Source organism: Ruditapes philippinarum, unplaced genomic scaffold (assembly GCF_026571515.1).
Source record: "Ruditapes philippinarum isolate M1 unplaced genomic scaffold, ASM2657151v2 ctg1507_1_1_1_1, whole genome shotgun sequence".
Lineage (NCBI taxonomy): Eukaryota > Metazoa > Mollusca > Bivalvia > Venerida > Veneridae > Ruditapes > Ruditapes philippinarum.
The window spans coordinates 62,314-77,570 of NW_026859479.1; the positions used below are offsets into that span (position 1 = coordinate 62,314).

At 31.7% G+C, this 15,257-nt stretch overlaps 1 protein-coding gene across 6 annotated transcripts in view; it reads left to right on the top strand.

The window, feature by feature from the left end:
* LOC132756645 (LITAF domain-containing protein-like) overlaps nucleotides 1-13,626 on the top strand; it is a 44,858-nt gene extending 31,232 nt beyond the window's left edge. For all 6 annotated transcript variants that reach the window (XM_060747765.1, XM_060747767.1, XM_060747766.1 and 3 more), the window contains 2 exons: nucleotides 5,921-6,197; nucleotides 9,059-13,626. In XM_060747765.1, the coding sequence (XP_060603748.1) occupies nucleotides 5,921-6,197; nucleotides 9,059-9,167 (386 nt within the window). In that variant the 3' untranslated portion in view covers nucleotides 9,168-13,626. The remainder of the gene's footprint in view (nucleotides 1-5,920; nucleotides 6,198-9,058) is intronic.
* The last annotated feature ends 1,631 nt before the right edge of the window (nucleotides 13,627-15,257 follow it).

Below are 15,257 nucleotides of genomic sequence, written 5' to 3' on the forward strand. Positions count from 1 at the left end.
AGATCAATATGTTTTTTAGTTTATAAGGAAGTACTTTCATGTTTATATATTATTATTCATTCCTTTCAATAGTTTAGCATTTAAAATTTTCCATTTGTTATTATACTTGGCAAAATGCGTAAAAAATAATGAAATTTGAAAAAGTTATTTTTTTACCATTATTAGCTCACCTGTCACAAAGTGACAGGGTGAGCTTTTGTGATCGCTTTTCGTCCGTAAACTTTTACTTTAAATGACATCTCCTCATAAACCACTAGGCCAATTTCATCCAAACTTCACAGGAATGTTCCTTTGGTGGTCACCTTTAAAAATTGTTCAAAGAATTTAATTCCATGCAGAACTCTGGTTGCCATGGCAACCGAAAGAAAAAAACTTTAAATATCTTCTTTTAAAAAACCCTAAGAGCTAGAGCTTAGATATTTGGCATAAAACATCTTCTAGTGAGTGTCTACCAAGTTTGTTCAAATAAAAGCCCTGGGGTCAAAATTGGCCCCGCCCCAGGGGGTCATTGATTTTCCCTATATGCATATAGTAAAAACTTAAAAAATCTTCTTTTAAAGAACCCAAAGAGCTAGAGCTAAGATATTTAGCATGAAACATGTTCTAATGAGTGTCTACCAAGTTTGTTGAAATAAAAGACCTGGGGTCAAAATTGGCCCCGTCCCAGGGGGTCACTGATTTTCCCTATATGCATATAGTAAAAACTTAAAAAATCTTCTTTTAAAGAACTCAAAGAGCTAGAGCTAAGATATTTAGCATCAAACATGTTCTAATAGGTGTCTACCAAGTGTGTTCAAATAAAAGCCCTGGGGTCAAAATTGGCCCCCTGGGGGTCATTGATTTTCCTTATATGTGTATAGCAAAAACTTAAAAAATCTTCTTTGAAAAAACCCAAATAGCTAGACTTTAGATATTAAGCATGAAACATGTTCTAGTAAGTGTCTACAAAGTTTGTTCAAATAAAAGCCCTGGGGTCAAAACTGGCCCCGCCCCAGGGGTGTCATTCTTTTTAACTATATGTGTATAGTAAAAACTTAAAAACATCTTCTTTTAAAAAGCCCAATGAGCTAGAGCTTAGATGTTTAGCATGAAACATCTACTTATGGGTGTCTACCAAGTTTATTCAAATAAAAGCCCTGGTGTCAAAATTGGCTCGGTCCCAGGGGTGTCATTGATTTTCCCTATATGCATATAGTAAAAACTTAAAAAATCTTCTTTTAAAGAACTCAAAGAGCTAGAGCTAAGATATTTAGCATCAAACATGTTCTAATTGGTGTCTATCAAGTTTGTTCAAATAAAAGCCCTTGGGTCAAAATTGGCCCTGCCCCGGGGGTCATTGATTTTCCTTATATGTGTATAGCAAAAACTTAAAATCTTCTTTGAAAAAACCCAAATAGCTAGAGTTTAGGTATTAAGCATGAAACATCTTCTAGCAAGTGTCCACAAAGTTTGTTCAAATAAAAGCCCTGGGGTCAAAACTGGCCCCGCCCCAGGGGTGTCATTGTTTTTAACTATATGTGTATAGTAAAAACTTAAAAAAAATCTTCTTTTAAAAAGCCCAATGAGCTAGAGCTTAGATGTTTAGCATGAAACATCTTCTTATGGGTGTGTGGGTGTGGGGTGGGGGGGGGGGGGCTATATACAGGTGAGCGACCTCAGGGCCATCATGGCCCTCTTGTTTTTCAAAATATTAATAAATTTACCTTGAAATAGTAATATAGAACAAGAACGTGTTTGTTAAACACAAATTCCCCCGGCATAGATTCTTGTCAGTAGCAATATTTCAAAACATGTTTACCCATTCACTCAGTTACAGACAGAAAAATTGCCAAAAAAATGTAAACACAGGTTATATGCTTGACAAAGTCATGGCATTTTGTAATTGTGAAAAATATAAGTTGCCAAGTCATTGCTCTGACTTGTGAAGTTGAAAAATATTCAACTTCATGCAAGTTATCTTCCTACCAAGTATGAAATACATCTGTCATTAAATAAAGGCTGTATGGGCAAAAGTGTAAAAATCTTTTCTGAGCACTGGTGACCTTGACCAAACTGACCCCTAACTCTATCCAAAAGAAGAATACCATGTAAGTTATCTTCCTACCAAATATGAAATACATCTGTCAATAAATAAAGGCTGTATGGGCAAAAGTGTAAAAATCTATTTTTAGCACTGGTGACCTTGACCCAACCGACCCCTTACTCCATCCAAAGGAAGAATACCATGCAAGTTATCTTCCTACCAAATATGAAATACATCTGTCAATAAATAAAGCTGTATGGGCAAAAGTGTAAAAATCTATTTTTGCACAAGTGACCTTGACCCACTGATCCCTACCCCAATCAAAAGGATGAATACCATGCAAGTTATCTTCCTACCTAATATAAAATATATCTTGTCACTAAATAAAGGCTGTATGAGCAATTGTGTAAAAGTCTATTTTTAGCACTGGTGACCTTGACCCAACTGACCACTAACTCAATCAAAGTTTAGGTTTCTATCAATTATAAATAACATCTCTCTATAGAATAAGGTCAATACACTTGTAAAAATCTATTTTTAACATTGGTGACCTTGACATTGGTAACATTGACCTTGACCCAAATGACCCCTTACTACACCTAAAGATTAGGAGGACCTCCCTTGGCATGTTTGTATTAAACTAAGACATCAACTAAAAAATAAGGCTGTATGAGCAAAAATGTTTATATTTATTTTTTAAACCAGTGACCTTGACCCTAGAGACCGCTTACTCCACAAAAATTAGAGAACCATCAAAGGTATCCACCTACTAAATATGAAAGATATAAAGAAATTAAGCAATTTGGAGAAATTTAAGATAAATCCAACTTAATGCCGAAATAGGTTAACCAGACAAGGCCCTATTTTCAAAGTGAAAAAGGGAAATAACTGGGATATATGGATGACACAGTTATATTATAACTTGGCAATATCATGTACTTTGTATTAATAAGTAAATGTGGAAATTATAAAGCCATTAGTATAGATAGAACTTAAGATATTTCCAACTTGCCGTTTTAGGTTAACCATTATTCATTTTCTAAGTGCTGAAAAGGGCAATAACTTGGTAAATATGAAAGCCAGAGTTATGTAACTTGCCCAGATCATGTACTTTGTATTGATTAGTAAGTGTGTAAACTTAGAAGCCATTGGTACAGGTAGAACTTAAGAAAAATCCAACTTGCCGTTCTAGGTTAACCTCGTACGGACAGACGGACGGACGGACGGTTCAATTACTATATGCCCGGGGGCATAAAAATGATCATGAATGATAAAATACAAGTAATTAAAGCCCCCTCAAAAAAGGCCATATTTAAACTTGGGTCTGTCACTATATCAAGTCAACAACAACAACAACAACAAAAATTAATATATTTGTATGAATACATGTACAACAACCAAACAATGTTAGCAAAGTACATAGATCTAATTATACAGTATTATGGATAGTTTCCAAGTCTAGCTCTTATCAGTGCAGGTCATGTTATACTTATTGCACCCTGGTATAATCAATATTTCATCTTGTGAAATATTTTGAAATACAATGTACTTAACATTATATCCATCCCATTGAATTTTGATAAATGATAAAAAAATCAATATTCTAAAATCAAATAGACCTGTAAATTATTGAGTTTACACATTTCATCAATATTATTTGCAAACATAGAAGAAAAAGCCTTGTTTTGTATTCAAAATTTCAGTTTCTATTATTTTTTATTTTATTAAGACTAGTTTTTAACAAAATAGTTTATGTAAACTAGGTTTTTTGTTTGTTACATTTTTTCATAATCTGGTAAATTGTATGAAATAAGTCTGAGCCTTAACTTCAAGTAGGTTTCAGTAGTTAACACAATATATGTGTATTTAGAAGAGTAAATTAGTAAAAAAGATAATATTTAAATTACAGAATGCTTTTTTGTTGTACTAATTAATGGGTATATTCATGTAGGTATTAATATATTTTGATAAAAAATGTATCATAACATCAGATCATGCAAATTATGTCCAATATATTTTTGATATGGCTCAACTCCTAAGTCTAGCAAAAATAGAACAGAACCTTTTCAAATAAAGGTTCACAAATGAGCCACATCAGGACAAAACCAACGTTTGCGACCAGCATGGATCCAGACCAGCCTGCGCATATGCGCAGTCTGATCAGGATCCATGCTGTTCGCTATCAGTTTCTCTACTTGTAATAGAGTTGGTAAGCGAACAGCATGGATCCTGATCCTTTTATCTTGTTTTGTAGATGGAGCTAGCTGGTGATAGATGGAGGTAGCTGGTGATATTGAGACATGATTATCAATGATAAAGCTGATTACATTGTTATACTGTTCATTATACCCCCACCACAAAATGTGGGGGGGCTATAATGGATTCGCTTTGTCGCGTCGGTCCGTCCGTCGGTCGGTCGGTCCGTCTCCATTTTCGTGTCCGCTCTATAACTCCTATACCAATTGAAGGATTTTCTTCAAACTTGGCTCAAATGTTCACCTCAACAAGGGGATGTGCAGAACCCATATTGCCCATGTGTCAGTTCAAGGTCAAGGTCACAATTGAAGGTCAAATATCAAATACTATCAAATGTTACACAGTATGTCGTGTCCGCTCTGTAAGTCCTACACTACTTGAAAGATTTTCTTCAAACTTGGCTCAAATGTTCACCTCAACCAGGGGATGTGCAGAACCCATGTCGCCCATGTGTCAGCTCAAGGTCAAGGTCACAATTGAAGGTCAAATATCAAACAATTAAATATTACACAGTATGTCGTGTCCGCTCTGTAAGTCCTACACTACTTGAAAGATTTTCTTCAAACTTGGCTCAAATGTTCACCTCAACAAGGGGATGTGCAGAACCCATGTTGCCCATGTGCCAGCTCAAGGTCAAGGTCACAATTGAAGGTCAAATATCAAACAATCAAATATTACACAGTATGTTGTGTCCGCTCTGTAAGTCCTACACTAATTGAAAGATTTTCTTCAAACTTGGCTCAAATATTCACCTCAACAAGGGGATGTGCAGAACCCATGTTGCCCATGTGTCAGCTCAAGGTCAAGGTCACAATTGAAGGTCAAATATCAAACAATCTAATATTACACAGTATGTCATGTCCGCTCTGTAAGTCCTACACTAATGGAAGAATTTTCTTCAATCTTTACTCAAATTTTCACCTCAACAAGGTTATGTGCAGAATCCATGTCACCTTTGTGCCGGCTAAAGGTCAAGGTCACACTTGAAAGTCAAAAATTGACTTAGAAAATGTTCTTAAATTTTAACATGTACTTGAATAATTCTGAAACTAGCGCAGGCATTTGCTTGAAACTTAAAAGATATATGAGGTGTGGCAAATAAGATATGCAGGTCAAGTTTCATTACTCTGTATTGCATTTTGACAAAGTTATGCCCCTTTTTAAGTCTTCAAATTTACATACAACCAATACTAGACAATATATTGTGTCTACTCTATAAACTTTACTCAAATGTTCAACCAAACTGGGTGATGTGCAAAACCCATCTTACTCTTGTGCCAGATTAAGGTCAAGGCCACACTTAAAGGTCAAAAATTGACTTATAAATAAAATGTTTAATACATTGGGAAAATGAAAGGTTATTTGTACCTGTTTCGAACATGATTTACCTGAACAATTAGTCTTTTTTTCACCAGAGATAATTTCTTTTTATGTATTTGTGCCACATAAGTTATTCCCTTAACCACCTTTTCAAGTGGTCTTCTGTCAAGGACATTGGTGGGGGTATGAATCGCATTCAGCGATAATTCTAGTTTGTTCAAGTTTTATTCAATATATTTTTGCCATTAGTATTAATTATTACTTCAATGGAAAACTTGTGTCACTGCTTTGAAATTCAGAACCCTTAACATGGTATTTCAGGGTATCCACAGGGAGGCTACCCCCCAGGACCACCTCCACAAGGAGGGTATCAGATGGGGCCAGGCCCATACCCAGCAGGTAATCCTGGAGGACCGTACCCAAATCAAGGACAACCACAGACTATAATTGTTACACAGCCGACAATGATGGTGACCCAATTACGAGAGACCCCTACACGAATTCAATGCCCACACTGCCAGGCTGAGGTGGTGACAGCAACAAATTTTGAAACTGGGACGTTTGCATGGCTTATTTGCATGTTATTATGTATATTTGGGTAGGTATTCAATATTTTTCACTGATTCTTAAATTTTCAATAAAAAAGATGGTAATTAATAATATCAATTTTACAAAATGACCCGAGAACTAATGAAAAGCATTTAGCAGTCATTTAATTGTCTTTTTTGTTGGATAATATATCATCTTTTATTTATATGTCATTGGACCAAAGGATCTGAGAGTTCTTGGCTCTTCTGAATCCAGATAGGTCACAATTTTATTTGTTTACTCGTATGACACACTTAAGTACTGATTTAAATGTTAGACTGGTTGTTTAAAGTGCAAAACAAACTGGGTATGTTCATTATGTTGGTTAAAGGCAAAAATTATTACATTTTTCAATTGTTTTATTGCCAAATTTCTTATTGGCACTAATTGTTAATTTTTACCATGTATTGATTGGTTTGGTTTAAACATATTTATTTAAGCTTGATTGCGAAACAAGTTCTTGCAACTTATATTAATCACTTTCGAGTCCACTTCCTGGAACCAACCAGTGCTGGTGTCATATGAAGAACATGGTCATGACCCTAGTAGGGCTCGAACCCATGATCTCTGGGTTGAGAGGCAGACACCTTAACCACTAGGCCACGGCTCCCCTTAATTATGTGTGTATATATGTAAATGTTAATATGTATTGATTGTATTTATATTACCTAATTGCTCTATGATTTATAGTAATAAGACTGATTCATGCTACTGTTGAACATTACAATGTTTTATTTTCACCTCTTTACTTCCAAATAAGATGACACCAACACATTAAATATAAATAATGTTAACATAAAAGAAATTTTCATAGCAACTCAACCAAGTTACAATGGTCTTAAGATATGTCAGGTACAGGTACTTGTATTTCTGCATTCAATAGAATAATAATGTTTCATTTCACTGAATTTACAAGTAAATGAATATGTTTAAAACTATATTGAACCAACTTAAGTGGGTCACATATTGATTGATCTATTTAATGTACATACCGGTATAGAAATACGTACTGATGTGATGTTTTAAAAAGGTGCAAAGTGATGATATATAATTATGTTTCAATAGCATAATATCACTGGCATAAAATTACACTTTTGGTAAAATAATTATCATGCGGATTGAAATCCTTCTACTCTGTCGATCAATATCAATACCTCAAAGTTTGTTATTTCTGTTTTAATTTTTATACAAGGTATTTTAGGCATATTGGACTCATATTATTTTACTTTTGTAAAACACAAAAGAGAAAAATTTATATGCCAAAAAATTTCAAAAGCACTTTATAAATTCAGAAATAGTGCTGAATCCTAAATTGTGTAATGTTTTTGAAAACTAAAGGTATGTTTTGAAAAAATTATTCAAAAACAAATTTCCTTTATAATGAAGATATTAGAAGAAGTAGTCTTAAAACCTTGTAGTACTGTGCTACATGATGTCCATTTCAACAAAGATGAACTTTATTAAAGCTGTAAAAAAAGAGTTGTTTTCCTTTTTATTCTGTGATATTTTAAAGAATATACCTAACTTCTGTGCTAAATTTTAACCCTTAGTCATCAATTTAAGGAAAATTAACTAATGTAACACTGAAAAATATATTGATAAAGAGTTACTTACCTTGCAAAATCAACCTCAACCAGAAATATTGTAAGTCATGTTTAACATTTAATTACAATATGAATATTATTTTGATATTATGAGGTTATTATACATTATTAAGTACAATACTGAATTCTATTGGACTAGTAGACAGCTGTCAAACCACAAGGTGAGTCCAATATAGGTTTTGCAGCTTTGTGTCCATTAGAATCAGTTTTGTTCTCAACATTGTTGAATGACCTCTATATTTCACACCACCATATTTTACAGAACTTAGTTGCTTTAAGTACAATAAAGATTTGATATGAATTTTTGGACTCTGTAATTGAAGACAAGGCTAGATTGATATGCATTTGATATAGATATTTTGGAATTTGAAAGTGAAAACAATGATATATGGGGTACAGCCTGGCATTTCATACAGGTATTGAGCCATGTACATTATAAAGCTAAATTGGCAAAATTAGATCCAATAATGAATTCTATTAGAGCATCACATGGTTAAAATGCTGAAAGTTCATTGCTTATATTTTAAAAAGTCTGAAATATAAATACCATTAATTTGGTATCCGAGTGACATGAAATTATGAAAACTTTTTGAAATCATCAGGTTTTGCTTTAAAAAAAAAACCAAGAGAGGGTTAATTAATGCAGCTTTATTCATTCATTAACATCTGCAAAAGCATGCTCAGGTTGATTTATCCGATAAGGCTTGTTTTCTTTCCTACGTATATATACCTGTGTGGACAGTTATATAAGCATTTTAATTAATTATTGTATAAATGAAAATATGAAAAGAAATAGCATTTGATATGAAAATGCTGTTCCCCAGTTATGTTACAAATCACAGTTAAATGAGTTTAGTCTTCTATTATATTTAATTCTATTAACCCTTAAGCTGCTGGAACCAAAAGTGATCAGCCTTTGCCACCAGTATAGAGCCAGGCTGGCCTGCACATCGGTGCAGTCTGACCAGGCTCTATACTGTTAGCAGTTTAACTTTTGTATTTTGATATTGAAATCTTTTGAATGGATTGTTCCAAATTCAAAGCTGGACAGATTCATTGTAGAAATATAGCAAATTATGGGTTATTACTGACGAAAAAATGTGTCGTCAAGAATTTGCGTACATTTTCTAAATACTGTACAGGTACATTTTGATGTCATATTTTCTTTGTTTTACAGGTATGATGTCATATTTTCTTTGTTTTACAGGTATGATGTCATATTTTCATTGTTTTACAGGTGTGATGTTATGTTTTCTTTGTTTTTCAGGTGTGATGCAGGCTGTTGTCTCATTCCATTCTGTTGCGATTCATGCCAGGATGTGGTTCACACTTGCCCAAACTGCAAACAAGTCATTTCAAGATATAACAGAATGTAGTCTGGGAGAGGGAGAAAAAAAACGATAATTGCAAAGCAAATGTTGTCTGTTGATGAATAACATTGTTTATGTTTGAAAATGTTGTTAATAATTGAAAAGCTTGACAATTAATCATTTTTACTGTAACACTTTTATATATAATCTTATTTTCCCCTAAAATTTTTCAGTGTTTGTCATTTAATTTCTACTGTCATACTCATCATTTCTGATTGACCAATATCTTAGATATTTGTTGTGCTATTAACTTTCATAGACCTCCTTTAGTAACTTTTGTAGACCTCCAGCCAAGAATTTCAGAAAGATTAGGTCAAGGTCACTGATGCTAAAATTAGATCACATTTTATGAATCAAATCATTATCTCATATCTTTTCATACTGTAGTAAAAACAACAGCAACTTTTAAATGGACCATCTTTAAGGGGATTCCTTACATTATTCATTTACAAAATATATCTTTGTAATCCGATGACTGGATAAGAAATCCCTTGATTGTATTTCTTATTATTTGTAATGAAGTATGTAGTAAAATTGTGTGATAATGTATAAATGTAAATATTTGTAGTAAAAACATAGAGTTTGATTCTCTGTTTAAATGCTGCCTTCATTGTCTAGTAGTTAACATCCTTGATCTTAGATCTTTTACTTTCGCTTCTATGAGATCTGTGGTTAAAAATGTACAAAATATGTTCATTAGGAGAAAGCTATGCAGTTAACTAGAGGGCTGAGTTCATTTATACAGGAACTATATGTGGTAAAACACAATAAAAATGGACTGTCAGGGGAGGTTACTAGAAATTTAATCCTCTACACATAGTAAAGTACAGTTGAGTTCACACTAAACTTCCCACCCTTGTGCACTTCTAGTGCACTAGAGCTGAACTAGAAGTGCACTAGAAGTGCACTTCTAGTGCACTAGACCATATGACCAGGCTGGCCAGGGAAGGTGACACCTAAATGGTTTATTGGATAATTGTATATCAAGTGTGTGGGGGGGGGGGGGCATCCATTGTTACGCTGCTGTATGAAAAAAAAAATGGGAAAATATATATATGGCCTATTCATGAATATAAATAAGTAAATTTTAAAATCAGCAGTTTTAACATTTTAGGTGATTATCATGTTGAAGCTTAAAATTAAAATGTTTTTTTTTTCATTTATTGTAATCATATTTTTATTAACCAGTATTTAACTGTAAGTGAAAAATAATACCCCTTAAAATCAAATTTATAAAATTAATAAGGTTAAATTTAAATTATGCTCCGTAATGGATAATGAAATAAGTGTTTTTAAAGCTTTTTTAAATGGCCATATATTTCAATTTTTCTAGTGTACAAATGATATAAATCAATGTGATAATTCTGGCCCAATTAATTTAGTTTGTTACATCATAAACTTTTTTTCATAAGCTCAAACAAATCAAGGAAAGGTTATATTTAAGCTAAAATATTATTTCTATAATATATAACTTAGAGACAATTCATCATGTTCAATATTGAAAGAGAATATTAATACATTGATTTTAAAACAATTAATATACTGTGATCATTTAGTATTCAACTGTGTAATGCTTGCATATGTTTATGCAAATAATTTAAATATTATCCATAAAATAAATAAATTTGATATCTTTATTCATTATTTCAATATTAAAAATTTAATGTATAAAGGGAATACTTTTATTGAAGAGGAAAATCTCAAGTCATGCTGTGTATCGGTATTTTCTGAGAGGGACAGTTTTCAATATACCACTCTCCTGCTGATAAGAGGGCCCCAGGGTAAATAACAAAGAACAGTCAATTTTGCAGATTTATAAGAATGCATTGAAATTCCCTTGTTTTCGCAAAATGCATGTTAGACATAAGCCTGGGATTCATCAGGCGTTGGCACTCAGTAAATGACCATAATTTTTGTATAATCAAATATACATAAAAACAACATAAAGGCATAAATGCATAATAGATATTATCAGAGACATAGATAGATGTTATCTATGTCTCTGATATTATTGTTCTTAAAGCGGAATTTTCTATATGTATCCATTTATCCACATTTCTTGCCATTCTGCATAATAATATCACAGATTTATATTACTATATACTATTAATATAAATCTGTGATAATATATAACTTAAGAGGCAATTCCTCATGTTCAAGATTGAAAGAGAATATTAATTCATTGATTTTAAAACATTTTATACACTGTGATATTATGTTTTTCAACCATAAAATGCTTGCATACTTTTTAAAGATATACATAATTAAAAATTTTCCATAAAATAAATAAACTTGATAACTTTATTCAAGATTTCTACATTAAAAATGTAATGTATAAAGGGAATGTTTTTATACAAGAGGAAAGATTCAAGTCATGCTGTGTATTGGCGACTGTTTTCATTACACTGGTCTCCTGCTGATAAGAGGGCCTCAGGGTAAATAACAAAAATGCAAATGTATGCAATATTTATTGAAAATTTCCCTTTTCCCCCCAAAATACATGTAAGTCATCGATAAATGACTATACTTTTTGTATAATCAAATGTAAAAAATAATCTTAATGTCATAAATGCACGTTAGATATTATTGTCATTTATTGTCTTTGGAGTGGAATTTTCTAATCTTATTATAAAAAACTATTCTACAAAGACTTTGTATCAATATTTTTTCACATTTCTTGCAATTCTGCATTAAAATTTGCAGCATCTTAATTCTTTTAGTTTTTGAACTGGGAAATGTTATTTTTTTCTATTATAGATTTGACAAATTTGCCTTGTCAGTTTTTACGCATTTAGAAGATAATATATTTTAAAGAAAATATTATTTAAATACATGATTATAAAACTTTTGCAACTTCCTTTTCACTTTAATGCAGATCTGTTTTTTTTGTTGTTTTTTTTTTCTGTTTTTTTTTTATTTTTTTTTATTTTAATTTAATATCATACATGAGCAGAAAACAGTTACAGGAGATTAAAGTGTCAAAAGTCATGCTGTGTATAGGTGTTTTGATATAGTACCCTGCTGATAAGAGAGCCCCTCAGGGTAAATAACATAAGCCAGATTACTAAGGCGATGTAAATTCTGTATTCTCTGGATGTTGGTGCAAATAAATTTCATTACAAATAGTACAAAAAGAAAAATGAATATTTTTGCAATTTATAATAAACTCATCAAATTAATCATATTGCATAATAATGTTACAATGCATGAAAAAAAAAGGAAAAAAGATTGGTGTCGCTTAAAAAAATGGAATTGACAGATTTTCTAATCTTTTTGTTAATATCCATGTCAGTTTAAGTATACTAGTATCCCACAGGTACATATCAATACTTAATCCACACATATCAATACATACCACCATTATATATAAATATTTATTTTCAGAATAATATATATCATTTATATATAATCTTAGGTAAATCTCAGTTTGAGAAGGTAAGAGAGATCATAAATGAAATAAAATTGACAAAATTTAGGCCAATTATAAACATATTAATTCTTTAATGTATTAAAGGCTATTAATGCCTTTAACTAAAACAAGTTAACAACCATAAGTTAAGATCAAAAATAACTAATACTACGGTATAATTCCCCCTCCCCCCAAAAAAGAACTGATTTAATTTTGTTTGATTAGCATTTCAATGTTTCATATTTCATTACCAGATTATAATAAAATAGAATCATATTAAATATCAATTAAGTTTGTTTATTTATGCACTTATCAACATTAAAGTTATAATTATTTATATTTAAATTACTTATTCTAACAATTAAATTTTAAAGTACAAAATCAGTAAAATTAATGACTTTGAAATTTATTGTTCTAATATTTTACGCCATATTTTACAAATTCCAATATTCACAACTTCAAATTTTTATTGAAAAACTATTAAACAGATATCTATATTTTCTATCTTTTTGTAAAAGTCGAATTGCTATTAAGTGAAATAAAAGGTAACTGCTTCATACATATAATAGGTCTGGTGCACTACAAAGTGCACTTTGTGTAACCTTTAGTGTGAACTCAACTGTAACAATAAGACTTAATGTCTGCTATATTATAGTAATTGGACAGCATTGGTAGAGAAATTAAACAATGCAGCTGTCGGTTTATGAATCTATTAACAAATGATACAACAGAGAGGTGATGCCAGGAGGGTTTAGGTGTGGCTTATCAGCTAATGGCTAATATTAGCTGACCATGCAATGGCGAGTCAGTATATTAAAGAGACTTTGAATGTTTTTGGTCATAATTACCCAACCAAATTCAATAAATACCAGTAATGTCAAAAAAGGTCATGGCTATTCATTGTGTCTCTATCAGATATGAGTTTGGATGATGTAATACGACCTTGACAGCGTTTATGACCTTGACAGTGTTTGATGTTAATAAGAATTGGACCAAGTTTAATAAATATATCAAAACGATCACTTTTGTAACTACTCCATCGTGCAATAATACCAAGTAACCTAGTCATAATATTAGTGTTATACATTGTAAATATTCATGTATTGGAACAAGCACATGAAACATTATATGAAATGATTATATGTTTTAGTGTATTGTTATATGAATGTGTATTTTTTTTCTCTAAATTTGATTATCAATGCCATGGGTACAATGGTTTATCTAAAAGTTACCTTTTAACATCAATGAATATTTTAGACCATAATTGTGACATGTAGCATCGTCTGGTATGTTCAGCATATAACGCAAAATTTGGACACATTTACCTCTATAATACATAGCTTACAGAAAAGTTCTATTCGTTCTAAAGTCAATTTCTTGAAAATTGTTAAATAAGCAGTGAGATTGGGAAAGCATCATCAAAACCATGGTTAAATAGTTAATGTAAGTATTACATAGTGTGTAAATGATCAAGTTATTATCTAATGTTGTAGTCTGTATTATACTACCATTTCTCTTTTCACATAAAATGCAATATTGTTGAGCTTTTTAGCTCACCTGTCACAAAGTGACATGGTGAGCTTTTGTGATCACTTTTCGTCCGGCGTCTGGCCGTCCATCCTTAAACTTTTACTTTAAACAACATCTCCTCATAAACCACTAAGCCAATTTCATCCAAACTTCACAGGAATGTTCCTTTGGTCAACTTTAAAAATTGTTCAAAGAATTTAATTCCATGCAGAACTCTGGTTGCCATGGCAATGGAAAGAAAAAACTTGAAATATCTTCGTTTAGAAAACCGTAAGAGCTAGAGCTTAAATATTTGGCATGAAATATCATCTAGTCAGTGTCTACCAAGTTTGTTCAAATAAATGCCCTGGGGTCAAAATTGGCCCCGCCCGGGGTCATTGATTTTCCTTATTTGTATATAATATAGTAAAAACTTAAAAAATCTTCTTTTGTATATAATATAGTAAAAACTTAAAAACTCTTCTTTTAAAAAACCCAAATAGCTAGAGCTTAGCTATTAAGCACGAAACATCTTCTAGTGGGTGTCTACCATGTTTGTTCAAATAAAAGCCCTGGGGTCAAAATTGGCCCCATCCCAGGGGGTCATTGTTTTTCCTTATACATTGTATGTGTATAGTAAAAACTTAAAAAATCTTCTTAGCGCTAGAGCTTAGATATTTATCATGAAACATCTTCAAATGGGTGTCTACCAAGTTTGTTCACATAAAAGCCCCTGGGTTAAAATTGGCCCGGCCCGGGGGCCTATATACAGGTGAGCGATTTCAGGGCCATCATGGCTCTCTTGTATTAATATTCCTTCATACCAGCCTGAACTGTTTTGTACATATTTGTTTTTAACTATGTTTTTTTTTTTTGTTAATGATAATCATAAATGATTACAATCTATTATAGTAATAGATATATGTAAAAGAAGAAAATGAAAAGATGCATTATCTAGAAAAAATGTCTTCAATTATTGTTTGCAATCAGATTTATATTAGTCCAAATCCTAAGCATTAAGAAATATTTTGAAGAAATTATAAATTATTCACATAGAACAATTTGAATTATTTTTATAAAATAAGTATATTGTTTTAACAGTCTTGAATTTTACAAGTGGGAGGGGGGGGTCTTTTTAAAATTCATAATGTTATGATTTAAAAAACATTTACAAAACT